Below are 19,313 nucleotides of genomic sequence, written 5' to 3' on the forward strand. Positions count from 1 at the left end.
AAGCTTAAATTCACAGTAATAATGGTAAGAAATTTTAGTTTTAGAAAGAAATGTTAATTTTCAATGGTGAATAGAATTAATTCGACAGCAATTATATTTTTGCAGAAAATACAAAATATGTTTAATTTATCACAAGTTAGAAGAATATATTTTATAAAACTTTCTTTATTGTTTAATCTTTTCAAAGGTCACTTTCTGCTAGTTATTATTATTATTATTTTAGCAAAAGGATTATAAAAATGCTTTCTTATTAAAGGAGAAAGAAATTAATGAAAAAATTAACATCCTAAAGGCATGCTTATAGTGTAAAATTTCCTTTTTCATTTGATATCCTTTATATGGGTCTATTAATGAAAAGAAAGCAACATTTTTACATTAAAATTTTCAAATCACAATTGAACATATTAAATGAACTATAATTCAATAATTTTGCAAGAAATTTTCCTTCCATCCAGTCGCATTCCAATTGACAATCACTCGAAAATTTGACAACAACAAAAATTTACTTTTGCAAAGTTGAAAAATTCATTTTACCACATCCACATCAATAAAGTATGTAGCATAAAAATATTTCAAAGTCAGTATTATCCATATTTATAATATTGAATATTTTTTGCTGTTTGAATGCAAAGCAACAGAATGTGAAGTGCTTTGTCAGGGTCACTTCCTATTCAAGATAAGAGGGACAATTCTTTTCTTTCTAACTAATTTCCTCTTTTTTTGTCGTAAAGCAATTTCATTTTATTGAAGCAGAAAAAACTGACGTGAAAGTTTGTCGATGACCAAGTAAAAAAATCTATTTCTAAAGAAGCAATTGTGAAGGCAATCAAAAAATTAGTCAGAAAATTGTTTAATGTTTTCTGCATATGTTTTAAAGTTTATTAAAGCTTATTCCAGGATATAATTAAAATCTATTCTATTTTGCATATGTTCTTATGGTTGTTCTTTTTTCTTGATTATTAATATTTTTATTATTTTCAATTTAAGATCAATTGTTATTCAAGCAAGCAAGCAGTGAACGCCACCAAACTGAAGTCAGCTTTGAATTTCTGCATCAATTTTACAAATTGACGAATCAACGTCCGCACGCTACACCAATGATTGGCAAGCTGCCCTCAGAGCCATCGGTATATATAACTGTTGAACTTGATGAACAATGGGTGGTTTTATCCTTGGAAAGCTTTTTGCCCATTCAATTTGAAAATTCCACATTTTCATTCTTGAACAATTGAAAGCATGAATATGAAAAGTTGCATGATGTCAGCAACACGCTTCGCATTTTGCTTCGTCCTGGTGCATCTAGTGCAGCAGAGTTTTGCATATTCCATTTCACAAGCGGTTGAAGGTGGTACTGTTGGAAAAACGTCCACTGCAGATCGTACAGCCGGATCAGTGGGCCTGAACCATCAAGCGTACAATCTTTTGGTCGACATTTATTCCACACTGATGGACACTACTATGAAAATTGAAAATCTCTTTCAAACTGTCGCTTTTGCCAGACCCATCGGCAAGACAAGTAAGTGCATATCAATCAGCGTTTTCTTTTATTTGAAAAATTTTAAACTAACCAATCACAAAATCAAATATGCAAAAAGGACACTTTACAACAAATTATAACACTGCAATGTTTAAATATTTTCATATCACACCAGAGCATATGCTTCTACGTGGTAAAAAAATTGCAAAAAAACCAATAGAACATGAAAAAGAACATTTGACAGCTGGGATCATTATCCTTTATCATTACATAACAAACTTTACAAAATATTTAAGAAACCGATGCATTGAATAATAAGTGAATGTTTACAATAGAAATCATTAGATATTAAATTGTTTCTATTTGAATGATTAGATACTCACAGATTTGATCATTTTATTCAACCTAGTTTATAGCTGAATCTATGACAGATTAATTTTCTATGCATAACATTCTGCTCACAAATTCGTAAATTAAATATTTCACAGTATACATTTTGAGAAAATGTTCAAACAAAAGCGAATAAAAATAATAAAAGAGAGACAAATTAAACATAATGATTTAATTCAAAAAAAGATTTTATTTTTACAAGAAGAAATAAAAAAATAAAAACTTTTGATAGAAAATAAGAATTTCACTGACAAATGAATGATATGCAGAAAATTTTACAGAATTGCATAAATTCAATAATGCAGCATTCGTATTATAAAATAGCTTTTTTATTATTTAAATATTAATCTATGCCGACGTCAATTAATTTATCAACTGAAAAGTTCATTAAAAAACATTAAATATATTCATTTTGTATTACATATTAACAAATATGAATAAATAATTGACGGCTGGATTGATAAAATTTAATTATTTATGAAATCATTTTGGAATATTAAAAGGATTCTGCATTGTTTAAAAGAGAAACATGCGTATGTTTCAGTTGAATGATCATTAAAAGAAAAAAAGATGCTTTTAATTGCAATAGTCCACTATAGAAATAAATACTGTTGATTGGGCAAATTTGTTAAAATTGATTTTGCTTTATTTATTTATATTTAATTTGGAAAAGAATTCCTCATGAGTTTATTTATCTTGCTTTTCTTTCTTAAATATAATCAGCAATTATCTGACCATTGATCTAATTAGCTGTATGGCAGATCGGGTTAACTGTGCGCAATTTATTCTGTTTGCACATTTTTATTTGAATGAAAGAAAAAACATGATATTCAGATAACTTTACATTACATTTGAATATTTTGCAGCAATTGCATTGCAATTATAAATTTAAATTTTACTCTAATTGTGTATGCAAAGTTTGAATTTTAACGTTCTTCATTATTTATAATGAAATTTGTTACAAATGTATTCATTTTTCATTTATCTTCACTTTCAAAGTAATTTAATTTCTCAAAAAAACTTCCGATAAAAAAGCAATTTCTTTCTTGGTTTTACAATTTTTTAATGTTGAAATCAATCAAACAATTCAATATCTTCATTTATTATTAAAAAATATCAAATGACAGATGATGTTTGCTTTCATGGCAAAAGTTTTAATTGCAATTTCTGTGAAAAATATTATTCGAAAATACAATAGAAGGATATTGATTCAAATTGGTAGTTGTCATTGGAAAATTTTACTATCCCACGACAGTATCCATTGTTTAGAAAGATTTTACTCATTCTGAAGCAATTCTATTTGATTGAATAAAATTCATGTTCGCAAATGTTGTTCGTAAATATGAAGGTACATAAAAATTTTACATTCGTGATTTTATTGTTCGATGAATTGGCACCGCACAATGAATGGCCAACATTATCAAGTATCGATGGTAGCACATTGTCTTGAAATCGATATTTATTTGTAATGATTCTATAAACTGAAATTGAATAATAATTATAGAGGAGTGGTTCACATTCAACGGGCCTGTTCAGTGGCATTTAAATTAACTTTTTCCATTACGGTCACCAATTTAGCACTGCTTTTCTCAGACCTCTTGAACTTTACAAGATTCAATTTCCGATCGCGTTAATTTCTCGATTAGTTTCAGTATTTACTTTCATAAACTATTTATTGATTGCAAAACTGATACTGCTTTCGAAACTGCTAATACACACGAATGTTTGTCTTTCTTTTTTTTCATTTTATCTCATCTCCTGACATCATCCAAACTATCATTTTTTCTTATGTAAAAATATCAACGCCTAAAAAAGCAGTGATATGTATACGATGAATTTGTAAAAATAAAATCGTTTTTCACGAAACCCAAGAGGTTGGCTGTTCAATCAACTGAGCATAGTAATGGATTTCATTTTCTACTACTCCAACTAACACGCTTCACCAATGTGGGAATTGAAAAAAAACAACTAACAACATTGCGTGCTTGAAAATTTCATCTCATGACAACAACATATTGTCTTTTTTTCCCACTCTTGACAGACATGGCATTGCATGACACGCTATTTTATAAATTATAATAAAAACTGCTCAAGATGAGAAAATGTCGTCATTTGCATTTCGATTAACTGCCATCTACACAGTTAAAATATTTCTACTAACTGTTTATCAATTTAAATCACTAATCAAACCTGATATTCACAAACTACAGTACGTAATTTATGTGACTAAAAAGTCATTGTAAAAATTCTCAAATGGATTATAAACATAGCAAACATAATTAAGAATAAAATATTTTTTACTTTAATCAAATCATATAAATTCAGATTTGAATAATAATGATAAATAATTAACCGCCATCAAAGATAAATGTAAATTTCTTAAATTTTACCGGCAGTAAAAGCAAATTTTCTCTTTTCAGATTCCATTGGCGATGGAAAAGACAAAAGATACGATTTGAACAGTTGGGAATTTATGCGTTTTGGAAAATGACCATTAAAATCATACCAGTAGTTAACCAACTGTTTTCACTGCTTTTCAAATTACAACATAAGTGCATCAAATCAAAAATTCCCTTTCTGTAGTTTCCCATGATTGAGCATGTCAATTAAATTACATTTAATATATGCATAAGCATCTAAAATAATGCGTACACGCATATATACATATACATAAATATATTGCACATATACTTTTCTTATATTCCAAAATTACAAATACATATGATTGAAATTAATTGCTTATTCTTCCAGATTAACTTTCAAATTTGAATTACAGTAAAGATCGATAATGTAAAATCTGCTTCCAAATAAAGGTGACAAAAAATTACTTTTTTCTTTTTCGAATTACTTATTATACTATTTTATGTTGTAAAAATTACATTTATGAATGAAATTCTATAAAGCATCACATATTTTCAATGTTTAAAAAATATGTTCACTATATACAGTCTAAGTTTTCTTAATAAAAAAAACAGACCATAAAAAATAAAAATTTTAATAAAACACGCCACAATAACATAACTATAAAAAAACATACACATTAAAAAACCACTACATAAAAATTTTCCACTAGAGCATTATATAAAACACCTAAAAACGACGTTAAATAATGACTATTAGTAAATGTTTTCCCCAAAACCATAAAATACTTTTGAGGTAAATAATGTAAATAAATCGAAATTATTTAAATAGAAACTTATAAATGAAACGGTTATAAAAGTTTCCATCAGTCAGTTATTCTTGAATTTCTTTTTCTTCCTTATTTTCGCTCGATTCACCAATTTCAGGTTCGAGGCGTGGCACCTTCCCCACAGTGTTCTCGTTTGTAGTTGCCAATCTTTTCTAATAACAATAAAATACTTGATAAGCATATAAATAAATAAATAAATAAACAGTTTATCATACTTTGCGAACAATCAAGGACTCAGTGTCCACTTCACTGTCATCAACTGCTATCATAGGTTGCTTAGACTAAAGTAAAAAGATTAAAATAAAGAAGATTAAAAACAAACGTCTTCTCCTTTACAAGAACATCAGCTAATTTAAATTTCGCTGTTTGTGTGACGTCAGCCATACGATTGCGGATACTGTCCCTATATTCAATGCATTGTTCAAGTTGCTCTTCGACTTTTAATCGTTCTGTACTGTCCAATTCCTCTTTCAAGACATCTTCCAAATGCTTCTTGCGAAGTTCAAGCGATTCAATAGCGGCTTCAAAACATTTTTTCGCTTCTTCAAATTTATTGCTCATCTCCAAATTTGCTCCTTTCAGACAATGGCTTGAAAAATTTTTTTAATGAAAAAAATTACACTGACGACAATAATAAATGCATTAAAAATCCAAATGCCACTAACCAATTTGCAATACGACGATCATGCTTTGGCAAGATCTCTTTGAAAACAGAATATGCCTGCGAAATCGACGTAATTGCATCATCAAAATGCCCGTTCTCCGAAGCAATTTCTGCCAACAGAACGTGGCATGATCCCAAACGCGCCAAGTTATCCAAAGAAGTGGGTAAACTAAATTAGAATAAATACAACACTTGCACACAAAAATAGCAGCCTACTTTTCCTTGTATATTACCGAATTAAACCCACACGAGCAGTTTCAATCGCTTCCCAAGCCAACTGCAAATCATCCACATCTACAAATTTAAAATGAATTTGCAGTTTCAGAAATACTTTTGCATCAGTAATTGAAGAATTTGTTCACCTTCTTCATCTTCTCCGTTAGCTGCTCCCTCAGCTTCTTCTCCATTAGCTGTTTCATCTTCTCCGTTAGCTTTTTCATCCTCTTCCTCATCCATCAACTCATCAGCAGAGCCTTTTTCATTTCCTTCTTCGTCTTTCACTTCTTCATCACCATTTGATTCATCACTCTGCTTGTCTGACGACTGCTCCATTTTTACTTCATCATTCGAAGTTCCACACCCATCATTCTCTTCCAAAGCGTCTAAAAAAATTAACAATTTTCATTTATTTATAATTAAAATATTCATAATTTATGATAAATTAAAATCTAATATATATAAATATTTTTCATTTTTCAATTTAGCATTTTAAAGTTCAAATAGGACGATGCATTCACGTTTTGAAATAATAAATGATTACTCCAATGTCTCGAAGCAATGTTAAATGAAAAACCCAAATCTCCTTTCTTTGATATAAAAAAATATATATATATATATATATATCATGATCACATTTATTCGCATACCATTTCCCGCAACAGCCAAGTCTCTGCTGTTGGCCAGGTAAACGTCCAACAGTGCCTGACCGTACAACATGTGCGGTGTAATGAGCTTCTCATTAAATTCACCATAAATTTTAACCCTAAAAACGTTACAGAAAACATGAAAGGATCAAAAGAGATTTTAAAATTCGTATTAATTAAATAAATTCTTTTCTCTTCAATTCTAATTCTATAGCAACGACAAATTAAACACTGAAGTCCCTGCTTTAACAGAGACAAAGAGATTATACTTAAACTGTAAATTTAAATAATTCACATGCATAAATGAAACTAATCTAGAAAAGTTATTCATCAAAAGTAAATTTGAATAACAACTATAACCACTTGCAATATTTCAGCAATATTTTGAAGCAAAGCAATATTTCAATAAATTAAAATATAACTTTCAACTGACCACAATTCAATAGCAGATGACATATGTCGAACCGCTAATTCCATGTTCTTCATTACCAAAGCTCGTTTACCCAAATCAAAAAGACGCTGTGCTTCTGCATCTATTTCTTCCTTATTAACACTAAACTTAATGAAATAATAAATGATTACAGTGTACTGTAATGCTGCATAAAAAAGCAATAAAATCATATTACATTTGGCTATTAAATTTATAGCCCTTATTAAAACGGCTAAATACGATACTTGAATATGCATTAATCATTTTCACATTTGCAATTTTAAAAGCAGTAAGTAGAAAAGAATACAGTTTATTATTATTATTATTAATAAATATAAAAAAATAAAGAAACAAAATTTGAGTTTTTCCACTACCTAATAATGAAAGCCCCAGAATTGTCATTCAAAAAAGAATAGCCTCAAATATAAGAAGATAATACATACACATCTTGTCCACTGCCTTGATGCGAACTTTCGGTCACACCTTCGGCAGAATTCTGCTTTTCATTCATGCTATCAGAATGGTCATTCTTGCAAATTTCCCTAAAAGAAAAACTATTAAAAATTATTCTTCACAAGTAATAAATCATTTAATTCTAATCATCATAATTTTGAAAAAAATCGGTCACACACCATTGTCAGAAATTATTTCATTAAACATATATATTAACAAATATTGAACATCATACTTCTAGATCATACACATTAATAAACTCATAAGACCTTGAAATTGGAAGCCAAGTAAAACTATCGTATCAGGTAAAGAAGCAACACAATACAAAAATGAGCAAAAAATTATAAACAGCCTTATAAAGAATTCAAGGTGAATAACACAACAGATTCAAGATAAATTATAAAAAACTTACATTTCTTTGAAACAACAAATCTAGCATTCTGCACAACCAAATTAATCGAAATTTACAGAAAAAACACGTAAGATAAAACTAAAAGTCAGTAATTTGAGCAAATGATGATATTATCAGTTAACAATACGTAACAAATATAAACTGCCCTCTTGAAAAAATCGTGTTATAATAATTTAGGGTAAGATAGGGCAAATGTTGCAATAAAAATGCAACTACAAAACTTCAGAGCTACAACAAATGAAAAATTTTAAAAATATTCTTACGATTTATCTGACGCATCACAACTAGTTAAATGCGCGTCGCTTGAGGATTCCATAGCAATTCCTCAAAAGCGTGTATACACAAACAAAAGTTTTCAAGGATATGTATTTGCCGATTAAGCCGTACGATCTTATGTAAAATAAAATGCAGGTATAATTTTTTATGTAAGCATAATTTTTTAATATTAAAAAATGAATCAAATATATTAAGAATTAAATATTAAAATGTATAATTAATTATTATTTTTAAGTTAATTTGAATCTATTAAATAGCAGAAAAAATGTTATGACACTTCAAATTTTATTTTGAACATTTTTGTTTTTTTTTGTACTTGCACATTAAAAATCTTTGTATTGTAACGGTAATCGCTGTGCCATGTTCGATTTTCTAATTAGTGTTAGTAATTTTATTGAGTATGACAGATTGTTTCTCTTTGCTTTTTCTTATTTTTTGTATAGATAAGTATTTTTTGAATAATTAATCCATACAAATACTATTTAATTAGTTTTAAGAACAGATCATATTATCGGTGATCTGTATAAAGAAGGAAAATTTAGCTACTCCTGAGTATAAACTAGCGAAAGGCGATTAAAATTTTTTAAAGAAGACGCTTAGAAACCTGAGTATCAGTTTACAAAGCGAGTTTTATATTAATTGAGTTGAAGCATTTACCACAGTTTTTGCTCTTTAAAAGTACTTAAAAATATTTAGTAATGCATGTATACTTATTTAATCTCATTAAAATGTTTCGCAACATTTATCACTAACCAATTTTATAGTAATGCTATACCGCAAGTATAATAAGCAGTACAGTAAATTATTTGAAACTTATAATTTATTTCCGCATTTTTAAAGGTATGATTTCAAAAATCAAAACATAATTTGATCTTATCAAGAAAGAGTTTTCTGTCTACTATTCAGTTTCCTATTTATATTATCATTATCAATACGTAGTATTTCATCAATTAATAGTTTTGTTAATTATATTTTCATTTATACTAATTACTTGATCATATTTAAATAGAATGTCAATTATACGAGTAGTGGAATAATGAAAAATTAAATGCATTCTAAACTTAATGTTGATCGCTGACATAAATAGCACTGTTAACAGTCGCTCTGAAATTTTCTGTAAGTGTCCAAAAATTTAATTATTAACATTCCTGTGGTTATTGAGCTGGTGAATTGTGATAAGTGTTCAGCAGTATATTTAAGGCACCTAGTGTCAAATCAAAAACGCACAAAATTAAAAAGGAACACATTTACAAATGAAAAGTATTCATCATTACAATTTACAGCAATAAAACTCACATTTTTTCTATTTATTTGCATGTTATTTTATGTTATGCATAATAATATTAATAACCTTTCTGTATTTTTTATGTATTATGCCGCTTAAGTAAACATTTTAAGATTATTTTGTTTTGACAATTCACTTTAGTAATATCTATGTGTTTTAAGAAACAGAGTAGCGCATACCAGCATACCATCATAATATTCTGAAAAGTAGTAGAGATTCTCAGTTGAGGGATTCTCAGACAGAGTTCAACATAGTTGTACTATTTATCTACAATTTATGATAATTGTGTTATTAATTTCTATTTACAGTTATTTTTTTAATAGCAGTTTTCATGTGTTACTTCAAACAAATATAGAAGCATATTTTGATATTACAATAAGAGTTTAAAGCATTTTATTTATTTTTATAAAATATGAGGCATATTTAATTTGTAAACTGTGCTACTTCTTGTCCGATTGAATGGTGCGATATTAAAAGAACTAATATTTAATAAAGTGACAGTTTTATCAGTTACTTTTGAATTTATTTTAAAGTGCAAAGTAAATGAAATTCTGTGACAGTTTAAATTTTCGCCTTATTTTAAATAATCAATTGCAGTTATCATGACAAATTAATTATATAAATATTATGAATATTATATAGCAAACAAAAATGCATTTTATCATATTTTTCATTTATAAAAATGTGGTAGAAGTGCATTAAAAGATGAATGCTTTTTTCTCGTTTTTTATTACTTTTTAGTGTATAAAATTTAGCTGTTTTGCACGTGAATAGAATTTCTAGACGGGAAAAATTTGCACGTGAAAAAGCATGCAAGTAACTTATCTTGCTGTTTGTGATTACGTTTGTAAAACATGAAAAGCGACTGCAACGGTTATTATAATTTGCTGACATTAAAAAAGATTATATGACATCTAAGAACCATGACAATTATCGTAATAATAATGAATTATGCTGATGCAGTTCTTCAAAACTTCATTCAAGTGCTCGTTTTACAAATGCGACAACAAAAGCGTTCATGAAATATTCAACGCCAGAACATTTAATTAAATTTGAAACTTGCTTTTATGATATACCTTGAAAGCGAAAGGTTTATAAAATGGAAATATTTTGCTTTTACAATTAAACGTCACTGATATTTGAACGGTTTTCATATGAAATGATTAATTTTAATTTTAAATATGAACATTAAGATAATTAAATTAGAAAGCTTGAAATACTCATTTTATAAAAGTTGTGAGAAATGTATAACGTGAAAAGAACATTTAAGAAATTTGTAAGTAAAGAAATAATAAAAATCTTCAAATGGTAGTATTTCATTAGAAATAAAAATGGTATTTTATGAATAGTTGAAATTATTTGACATTTGTTAAGATAACTTGGATTCAGTATGCCAATTTAAAAATTGCTGTTCATTAGTGAAATTTAGTGAGGTATTTGAGGCAACACAATTACATCTGCATAATGATTAATGTATTTTATTTGTTTATTTAATTACAGTGTATTGATTAAAGAATGTATCATCAAAAGATTGCAAATCAAAAATACTTTCAAAACAAATCCCAGATGAAAAAAAGTTAAAAGTAGTTGATTTTTGCAAAAAAGTCAAAGTATTTCTCTTTTCAACTCAACTTGCTTTGAATATTTAGCAATTTTTTTTTCATTCCCCCATTCATTGAAATTTTTTGTAAAATGTTTCATTTGCAGAAATTTATTTGCATAAAATTATTATTGCACGCTATAATAACCGATTTCAGCAATGAGAATGAGCAAGCGGGCAAAACAGCGTTTGATTGAGAATAGCCGTTCTTGTGATGACGTGTAATGAATGTGGCGGCAGTTTCATCTTTGAAGCATCCTGTTCGCCTTGTTTGAACTCTCATTTCAACTTGGCAAAAGCAACGCCGACACTTTGACAAACGACTATATACGACGAGTATAATTCATCAAATTTCCTTTTCTTTTTGGCTGAGGTTGACAATTTTTGAAAATGTTTCAATAAAAATGGAAAAGTACCAATGGGAAAACTCGTACAGCGTTGTTTCATCAGCTTTTCGTTGAACTGAATTGGAACCAGCATCCCGCTACCCCAGGACGAGGGATGTTTTCAATTTTCTATCCTCTAATGAATTTTTGCAGTCTTGGAATTTTGAAAAACTAGCCTCAAAAACAAACAAACAAACAAACAAGCAAAAAAATAAAGCATGTTTAATCATTTCGTGAAAATAGCTTCGTGCAATTTCGGTTGAAAATGAAATGCCCTGATTCCTATTTTTTATACGATAAAACAGAGAAACACTACAATCTTTATTAAACGTAAAGTGTAAATGAACTTGAATTTTGCTATACAAATGAATGTTTTATGAATTTTCATTTTTGAAATGTAATATACCCATTTGCAATTGAATTAATAAAAAAAATAAAAGGGAGTATGCGGAAAAATGAAAACAGAAAACTCTACATGCAAGTGTTTCACAGGCGTTTATTTGAACTTTATCCAGATTGAAGAAACAGCCATTCCTCAGATGTTTGTTTTTATGAATTTCAATTTGAAACTTTTTGCTTTGTTACTTTTGTTGCAAAACCTGAATATATTTATCAAATGCTGCTTTAAGCAAAAATTTGCATTTCAGAGTATCTTTGTTAAATTTCTGTAAAAATCTGCCTTTTCAAAGTATTCCATAATCAAAAGTTGTTAAAAAAATTACATGAAAACTGATTTTCATGAATCAAAAAACAATATATAATAGAATATAATACAGTATTAAAATATTTTTATGCATTTTCGAGTAATGTTAATTCTTTTTCTTCATATTCTTGAATTGTTGAATATATTGTATCAATAAAAAAAAACTGACTCACTTCGGAGAAGAATATAAAATTGCTTTCCTTTTCACTACTGATTATCTGTCATTTTATGTTCATTGCAGAAGAAATTTATTTTAAATCTGATTTAACATTTCAAATATTATAATTCTGAAAACCACTGAATGTAGTTTTAAAAATAATTTCATTGTTAACGATTTTTCAATTTAAAAAATAAAAGATTTTCACATTTTATGACATAAAATGTTTAATAATTTAAAATTGAAATAAATTTATTAGAAATGTCATTCCGTTTGGAAAAAAGGCTTCTGTTTTGGCTTTGCTACGTTTTGCTCTTATACTTTCTTGGTGGAGACTATACAATTACATGACAAAAATTACAATATAATTTACATTAAAAATAAAATTTTTTAATTAATTTTTTACAAATAGTAAATTGAAATCTTTTTGTACAAAATTAGAATATATGAATATGCATTACTTGCACTGTATGCAACTAATAGAAGTTTTAAAATAAAAATAATTCTTTTTTATATACCGATAATCCGATTTTAAGGATTTGATACAGTCTCGTTATTTTGTCGGGTTACACATGTTAATTTGGATAAAACTAATTCATTATGATCATAAAGTAAAATATTTCCTTTAAACAATTTATCGCAGATAAATATTTATCATAGAACAAACTTGATGCAATAATCACAAAGTTTAAACATTTTCTGAATCAACAATTTCAATCAAAAATAAAAATAGCTTACTATATGCATACAAAGAAATTTTTTTTAATTTTGTATCACAAGTTCATCTTGGTCAAGTTCATTAATTTTTCTTTTTAGTAAAAATAAATGTGAAACAAAAATATGTAATAAATTTTTCCCTCGCAATATTTAATTATTACTTTGTTTGAGAAGGATATTTAATTAAAAGAAATAAAACTATTTTAATAAATAAAATTTAAAATAGAAAAAGCATCAGGTGTTGTTTAAAAAATAATTTTTAAATAGATATTGATGAAAAAGTGAAATAACTGCGATTAACCAATTCTGTTCTGGAGTCAGAATTGTCATCACATTTGACCAATGAGAACAAGTGGAACTTGTTCCGCACCAATCAAAAAACGAACAAACGGCCTGTCGTTTCCGCGATTGCCCAGCAAAATTGGTTTTCTTCAAGAATTTGCAAAGGCATCATAAATTTCCAACCGCGGCTGGTCATTCGGTAATGTGTGTTACTGCGGGGGTGAACAAGGCATAAATTGCTGCTTGTAGTCTCGTGATAAATCAATTTTTATGGCAATTTGATGAATCCACTGATTGCGACCGCAAATCAGATGTTGGATCCAAAACTGTCCTTGCAAGACCATAGCAATGGCAGTTACAATGCTGACACAGGTTCCACCTATTTGTCACCAGCAGCAATAAGAAGTTCAACTTCAATTACCTCCCAAGCTTCGACTACGCCAACATCCGGTGAAGTTCTTTACAGACAGTTGTACAGTCAACCGTCATATCTAAGGTATCAACAACCGGCTAATGATCTTGTCTCAGCTTTCAACTTTCACAGTCAACTGTCATCAGAAAGCGGTTTATCAACAAGACGAGATGCTACGGCTGAACTGCTAAACGCAACTGCGTCGTGCCAATTTCTGGGTCCATCATTTTTCAGTCCTGCTTTAGTAATGGGATTTAGTCAACCGTCCGTAGTGGATGACGCTGTTCGATCCACTAGCGGATCGCTTCGTCCGGATGCCCAAAAAATCTCCATAAAACGTGAAGATGCGCCTAAAGATGTGCTGAATGCCGAACGGACAGTCAAAGCGGCTTATGATCAAGAATGGTCGTCAGTGTGCCCTAGTACGGCACCGGCCACCTCTCAGCCTTCGGCTTCTTCCTCTTCTGCATTTGCCGTCGAAACAAGCAAAACATCCGGAAGCTGCTCAGAGGAGTCGAATGATGAAAATGAAGCTTCTGATTCAGGTCTACGATCGTCATCATCTCCTCTACCTGAGGCGCATTCTGGACTGAGCCAGCCATCCGCTCAAATTTATCCGTGGATGAAGCGTTTTCATTCAAACAAAGGTAAAAATATTGCGCAATTCGGGCAAACGCTTTTTCAAATGTCTTCTTTTCAACACACCTGTCTATCATTTGTCATTGTTTATCAGCGCGCACTTTTGTGCAAACAAACAGACAATTTTCGGTTTTTATCATGTTAGCAATATCAACAACAAAAGTAGGAAGTTACTGAGCTTTGTTCAATTTTCACCGCTTTCCTCCTTTACAAAATTATATAATCCACATATATTTGAGAAAACATAAATTTACTTAATCCATCACAATAGCACAAATTGCACCCTCGATTTGTATAAAATGCAAAGCATTCTTTTCATTGTCTGCTGCTGCTGCTCTACATTAATTATTACTGTACACAACAGAAGTGTTTAAGAAATTTAACAGATAAGAAACACAAAAATTTATTTTCATTTCCGCATGTACGTAGTGCAATTATTCATGTACTTAAGAGGATGACAAGACTATATTTTTGTAAAAACTATTAATTTTTCAATCAAATTATGCTTTTCATTGCATTTTAATGAGAATTTACATTTGATATGTCTATTTTTACAAATGTGATTATATAAAAACTTACTGAAATCAACAGTAAATTAAGTAAACGGTTTATCTATCAGTTGCAGTAATGCAATAATAATTAATTATTACTAGATGCAGTTTTTAAAAACGGTTTATTTGATGTTTTTTATGAATCCAAATAGGCAACCCAAATTAATTTGTTTGAATGTGAAGAGAAAAGTGATTTTAAACAGTGTATCAAGAAAGGCGCATTGACGAAACTGACCCAGTACATGAAAATCAGTCAAGTTATAAGTTTTTATGACAGCAAGCAGACTGATGCGAAATATTTTTTCAATTGACTTTTAATCGTTTTTATTACTTTGATGAAGATAAATAATTTTTGCAATTTTTAAAATAAATAAATCAATTATTTATATTTTTAATTCAAAAAAACGCCAAAAATTAATTATTAGTTTTATAATTTTTGATGAACATACTTTGTTGTATATTATATATATGTACTGCAGTATTTGCATAAATTGATATGTGCAATTTGTATTTGCATTACTTGCATGCTGAGAATGTTTTCCAGTTTTACTACCAAATAGATGTTTATAACATGTTCAATAAAGTGTTTTACTAATAATTAATAAATTTAAGACCATTATCAATAAGTAGTATGTAAAAGTGGAGAAATGTTTATATACATATTTTTAAATACACCGGAAGTTGTTGCAGGCTGAAATTTTCAACAAATAATGCCAGTTTAAACTTCTCTACTTGATCTATGAGTTTTTTTGCTACCAAAAATCAGTGAAATGTCACATTTTTTAAATCTGAGCAATCAGTCAACTTTTTTTTATATTTGCCGCTGCGAAGCTTAATTTTCCCCTTTTCAATTAAAAATAAGTTCAGCTTGGAACAGTTTGAAAATAACATCCAAGTAATATTTATTATAACTTAAACATCTGTTATTTGCAAATTTTATTAAATGCGTATGCTTTAAAGAGATGCTTCAAACAAGGGAATGCATATTTATAGATATGTAATAGCAATTAATTTAAATTATGAAAAAAGAATAAAAGTTAAAATGATGTTGAATTATTTTGCAACTGCTGCATACCATTGACTTCACATTCGCTTGAAATTTTTCATTTCTTTAAAAACTTTTTTCATATGAAAATTTTAATTAAGTATCAAATTTGTATATTAATTTCTTATTATATTATAAATTTACATTGCTTTATAATGAAATGCATTCATTTATGAAAAACTGCAAATTTTCATAGTTTTGTGTCAAACATTTGGTTGAATCATCACCAGCGAGAAAGAGTATTAAAATAACATTAATATTGCATTTTTAATTGTCAGTTTGTTTGTTTGTTTTTCTAAGCAATATTGCAACAAAATATGCAGATTTATTATTCTAAAAATATGAATCAGTCATGAAATCAGCATGGTAAAAAGTGATTATAAAAAGTTTAGACAAATTATAGCAATGATTAATTGTTGCCGAATTGGTTTAAATTGTAGCTAAATTCAAAGTGTGATTGATTAAAAGACAATTCGGCTAGTTTTCATGCATTCCTATAAAGAAATTTTTCAAGGTCGAATTAGAAAAGCTGATATCTGCAGACTCATAAATTTTCCATGTCATTGAAGCAAATTTAAAAATTTTGCAACATTTCAATTGTTTTTCAAAATTAATTGTGCTTATTTGGGCAAAATTATTTGAAATGCTTCTGAAATAGTACATTTAAAATAATGGAATAATTTAATTTTCCAAAACAGAAAAACATTCATATTAATAGTTAAAATGCACCGAATTATTTTTTCCTGTATATCTTCTGATTTACTAAAGGATACATTTAGCTTTTTTTAAATAAATGATTTAATTTGCATAAAAATGAAAATGTAGTCCAATGTTTAAAATTATCATATTCATATGTGTGTATTAGAAATTTTTCACTAGTGCTTTGAAAATATATAGTTCGAGTAGAAAATTTATTGTGATGGATTAGACATGTCTGCTGTTCTTAAATCACATTTGTCAAAAACAACCCATTTACCCACTGCGCTTTAGTAAAATAGACAGACGGCACTTTTGCTGCATTTTCAATGCACATATTTAAAAAGTTTTCTTTTTTATTTAGAAAGAAATAGAGCTAGCAGTTCTGTTTTATATTGTATGAACACGTCATACAAAATGCAAATAAGGAACTGTTCGGTTTGAACAATGAAAGCTATCAATTAGCTATTAAAAAGTGAAAATGTAAAAATTCAATGGCATCTTTTTTAATTTATTAAAAAATTTATTTCTCTAATAATTGATACTAATTTTGCAATAAGCGGTAATGTTATAATTTAAATTTATGCTTCAGTATGTATAACATGAATTACTGTTGTTGTTTTTAATAAAATCCCAAGTTTTCAATTGAGAATTAGCTCAATTTACACTGCAAGATGCAAAATTTTGCATTTTTAAATCAAACGCAAATTTTCTTGTTGCAAAAGAATTTCATAATTAATTTTCCATCTTTATTATTGCACTGTATGTTTACAAATGAACTATACCAGTTTTTTTGATAATTCATTTGAAAGAATGTTAAATTTAAAAAATTGTCAATTTTTTTATATTAAACTAATAAATCCTCACGTTTTACCGCTTTCAAGCATGTAAATCAGGTTTTGTAGTGCTGTGGTAAATTTTTGTCCTTTCTGTTTTCTTACATAGCAAATCAAAAGAGCTTTCTTTTCAGCAAAATTAAATTGTGAGCAAGCTTTGCTACGCAAAATTGGTATTTAATTTTTTTAATTAAATTTAAATTTAAGAAAATTTTTTAATATTCGATACTGTTTTTTTTCTTTGTAAAAGTGTTCTTAAGTTGTTATGAAAGTATTAAAATTAATAATTTAATTGTATATAATAGTTTAAATGGAAATGATTTTTTGAATAAGTTTTGGAAAATTTCTGATTTGTTAATAATTTCATGATAACACGTTTGTGTGTGTGTGTGCGTGAATCGATCTATTTTTCTTTTGTTTCATCATAAAGAGCCGTTTTTAACAGCAGCAAGTGGGGTAGAATTTTTCCAAAAGGCGGCAGCTTCTTTGCTAAAACGTTTATCAACAATTTCTTTAGCTTCAGCTAACTAGCTGTAGCCGTGTGTCCATTTGTCATCTGGCATCAATGACTGATGGCCCAGAACGTTTGCATAAAACGCGAACGCGTTTTTGTCGCAGTTTGATTGATTTAATTCGCATTCGCTTTTCAAAAGCTGAACACCACAAGGCTCGCCACGTTGACATTTTTAATATGTTTGCTTTGTTTTGTCGACTTCAAGCACGGCAACTAAAAAAGAGCGGCTTCTGTTTCAAATAAGCTAATTCAAAATTAACTAGCAAAATCAACCACAACCGTGTGTGTGTGTGTGTGGTGCATCTCTTTTGACGTAAACAAATGAAAACATTTTGAAAAAATTTTCAAAATTCACATCTTAATTTTATTCAATAAAACCATTCAAATTCCACTATACACAATTACATTCTTATTGTTCTATCAATTAGTTATTTCTCTAGTCGTTCTCACTGTTTTTCAATGAATACTTGAACCTGAAAGTCATTTAATTTTATTTTATTTTAAATATACTTCTAATGGTGATTAATAATTTGAAAAGAAATTACAAACTTACAAATCGAATTTGTCCAATTTTACAATCCGTTTTCAATTGAAGTTATAATTAAATTTTCACAGAAAAATCTGTTGAAATTTATACCATTTTTTAATTTTAATTTATTGCTGATAATTATAATTTTATCTGAAAAACTTTCTGAAGCATAAATTTAAACTTAATTTTCACAATTTATGATTTACGACAACAAACCCGCAAATTTTTAACTGTAATGAAAATGACAATCAGGTTCAAATGTTATATAGCTAACAATTCATGATTGAATTCAATTGAGTCATCATTTAGATTGTTTTTATTTGTTTTATTGTAATTTCAAAGATAATTCTGTATTGAAAAAATCAATTATTTTCTTTTCTTAAATTTAGTCAATGGTTCAACGGACGGAAAGCGTCAGAGGACAGCTTACACACGTAGCCAAGTGCTAGAACTGGAAAAAGAGTTTCATTTCAACCGCTATTTGACCCGTCGTCGACGTGTTGAAATTGCGCACACTTTAGATTTAACAGAACGTCAAGTTAAAATTTGGTTCCAAAATCGCCGCATGAAGCTCAAAAAAGATCAAAAAACTTTACAACCATCTGCGTTCAGCTCTGCTGCCATAAGCAGCATCATCAATCCGTTGCAGATGAACCATCTAACCGCGGCAGCAATGCATGGAACGAGGCCAGGCGCCAGTTATTTGTTCAACGTACCCTATGACATGCAAGGAAGTTTAAACTCCAATTGCCCTGGTGCGCAAGGTCCAAAAATTTTTTTACAAGACTGAAGAACCAATTCTAAAT

At 28.6% G+C, this 19,313-nt stretch overlaps 5 protein-coding genes across 5 annotated transcripts; 3 read left to right on the top strand and 2 right to left on the bottom strand.

The window, feature by feature from the left end:
* Positions 1-1,192: 1,192 nt before the first annotated feature.
* Tsp_06381 (hypothetical protein) lies at positions 1,193-2,278 on the bottom strand. The gene is made up of 3 exons (XM_003378395.1): positions 2,264-2,278; positions 1,485-1,541; positions 1,193-1,453 (listed from the first exon to the last, which is right to left on the bottom strand). The coding sequence occupies exons 1-3, from the start codon at positions 2,276-2,278 to the stop codon at positions 1,193-1,195; spliced, it is 333 nt and encodes a 110-aa protein (XP_003378443.1).
* Positions 2,279-5,101: 2,823 nt separating this feature from the next.
* Positions 5,102-8,195, bottom strand: Tsp_06380 (putative tetratricopeptide repeat-containing domain protein). Its single transcript, XM_003378396.1, has 11 exons — positions 8,143-8,195; positions 7,458-7,556; positions 7,007-7,137; positions 6,588-6,703; positions 6,515-6,527; positions 6,084-6,323; positions 5,955-6,015; positions 5,678-5,890; positions 5,376-5,646; positions 5,273-5,338; positions 5,102-5,209 (listed from the first exon to the last, which is right to left on the bottom strand). The coding sequence occupies exons 1-11, from the start codon at positions 8,193-8,195 to the stop codon at positions 5,102-5,104; spliced, it is 1,371 nt and encodes a 456-aa protein (XP_003378444.1).
* Positions 8,196-10,384: 2,189 nt separating this feature from the next.
* Positions 10,385-11,237, top strand: Tsp_06379 (hypothetical protein). Its single transcript, XM_003378397.1, has 4 exons — positions 10,385-10,454; positions 10,815-10,873; positions 10,955-11,050; positions 11,148-11,237. The coding sequence occupies exons 1-4, from the start codon at positions 10,385-10,387 to the stop codon at positions 11,235-11,237; spliced, it is 315 nt and encodes a 104-aa protein (XP_003378445.1).
* Positions 11,238-13,566: 2,329 nt separating this feature from the next.
* On the top strand, positions 13,567-14,481 carry Tsp_06378 (hypothetical protein). Its single transcript, XM_003378398.1, has one exon. The coding sequence runs from the start codon at positions 13,567-13,569 to the stop codon at positions 14,479-14,481; it is 915 nt and encodes a 304-aa protein (XP_003378446.1).
* A 1,349-nt stretch (positions 14,482-15,830) lies between these two features.
* Positions 15,831-19,297, top strand: Tsp_06377 (homeobox protein Hox-A4). The gene is made up of 4 exons (XM_003378399.1): positions 15,831-15,834; positions 16,993-17,066; positions 17,988-18,069; positions 18,897-19,297. The coding sequence occupies exons 1-4, from the start codon at positions 15,831-15,833 to the stop codon at positions 19,295-19,297; spliced, it is 561 nt and encodes a 186-aa protein (XP_003378447.1).
* The last annotated feature ends 16 nt before the right edge of the window (positions 19,298-19,313 follow it).

The sequence above is a fragment of the Trichinella spiralis genome, assembly GCF_000181795.1.
Source record: "Trichinella spiralis strain ISS 195 chromosome Unknown Scfld4, whole genome shotgun sequence".
NCBI lineage: Eukaryota > Metazoa > Nematoda > Enoplea > Trichinellida > Trichinellidae > Trichinella > Trichinella spiralis.

What these genes read in the sequence shown, in the direction of transcription:
- Tsp_06381 (XM_003378395.1), bottom strand. An exon ending in TGGGTCTGGCAAAAGCGACA is followed by an intron (nt 1,454 to 1,484) that starts GTTTGAAAGAGA and finishes TTTTCATAGTAG; the next exon opens with TGTCCATCAGTGTGGAATAA.
- Tsp_06380 (XM_003378396.1), bottom strand. Translation starts at nt 8,195, where the DNA reads ATGGAATCCTCAAGCGACGCGCATTTAACTAGTTGTGATGCGTCAGAT. An exon ending in TGTGATGCGTCAGATAAATC is followed by an intron (nt 7,557 to 8,142) that starts GTAAGAATATTT and finishes TTTTTCTTTTAG; the next exon opens with GGAAATTTGCAAGAATGACC. An exon ending in TAACGGAGAAGATGAAGAAG is followed by an intron (nt 6,016 to 6,083) that starts GTGAACAAATTC and finishes TTAAATTTGTAG; the next exon opens with ATGTGGATGATTTGCAGTTG.
- Tsp_06379 (XM_003378397.1), top strand. Translation starts at nt 10,385, where the DNA reads ATGAATTATGCTGATGCAGTTCTTCAAAACTTCATTCAAGTGCTCGTT. An exon ending in ACAAATGCGACAACAAAAGC is followed by an intron (nt 10,455 to 10,814) that starts GTTCATGAAATA and finishes ACATTTGTTAAG; the next exon opens with ATAACTTGGATTCAGTATGC. An exon ending in CATTAGTGAAATTTAGTGAG is followed by an intron (nt 10,874 to 10,954) that starts GTATTTGAGGCA and finishes TATTGATTAAAG; the next exon opens with AATGTATCATCAAAAGATTG.
- Tsp_06378 (XM_003378398.1), top strand. Translation starts at nt 13,567, where the DNA reads ATGAATCCACTGATTGCGACCGCAAATCAGATGTTGGATCCAAAACTG.
- Tsp_06377 (XM_003378399.1), top strand. An exon ending in TGCAAATAAGGAACTGTTCG is followed by an intron (nt 17,067 to 17,987) that starts GTTTGAACAATG and finishes CTTTAGCTTCAG; the next exon opens with CTAACTAGCTGTAGCCGTGT. An exon ending in TTTGCATAAAACGCGAACGC is followed by an intron (nt 18,070 to 18,896) that starts GTTTTTGTCGCA and finishes TCTTAAATTTAG; the next exon opens with TCAATGGTTCAACGGACGGA.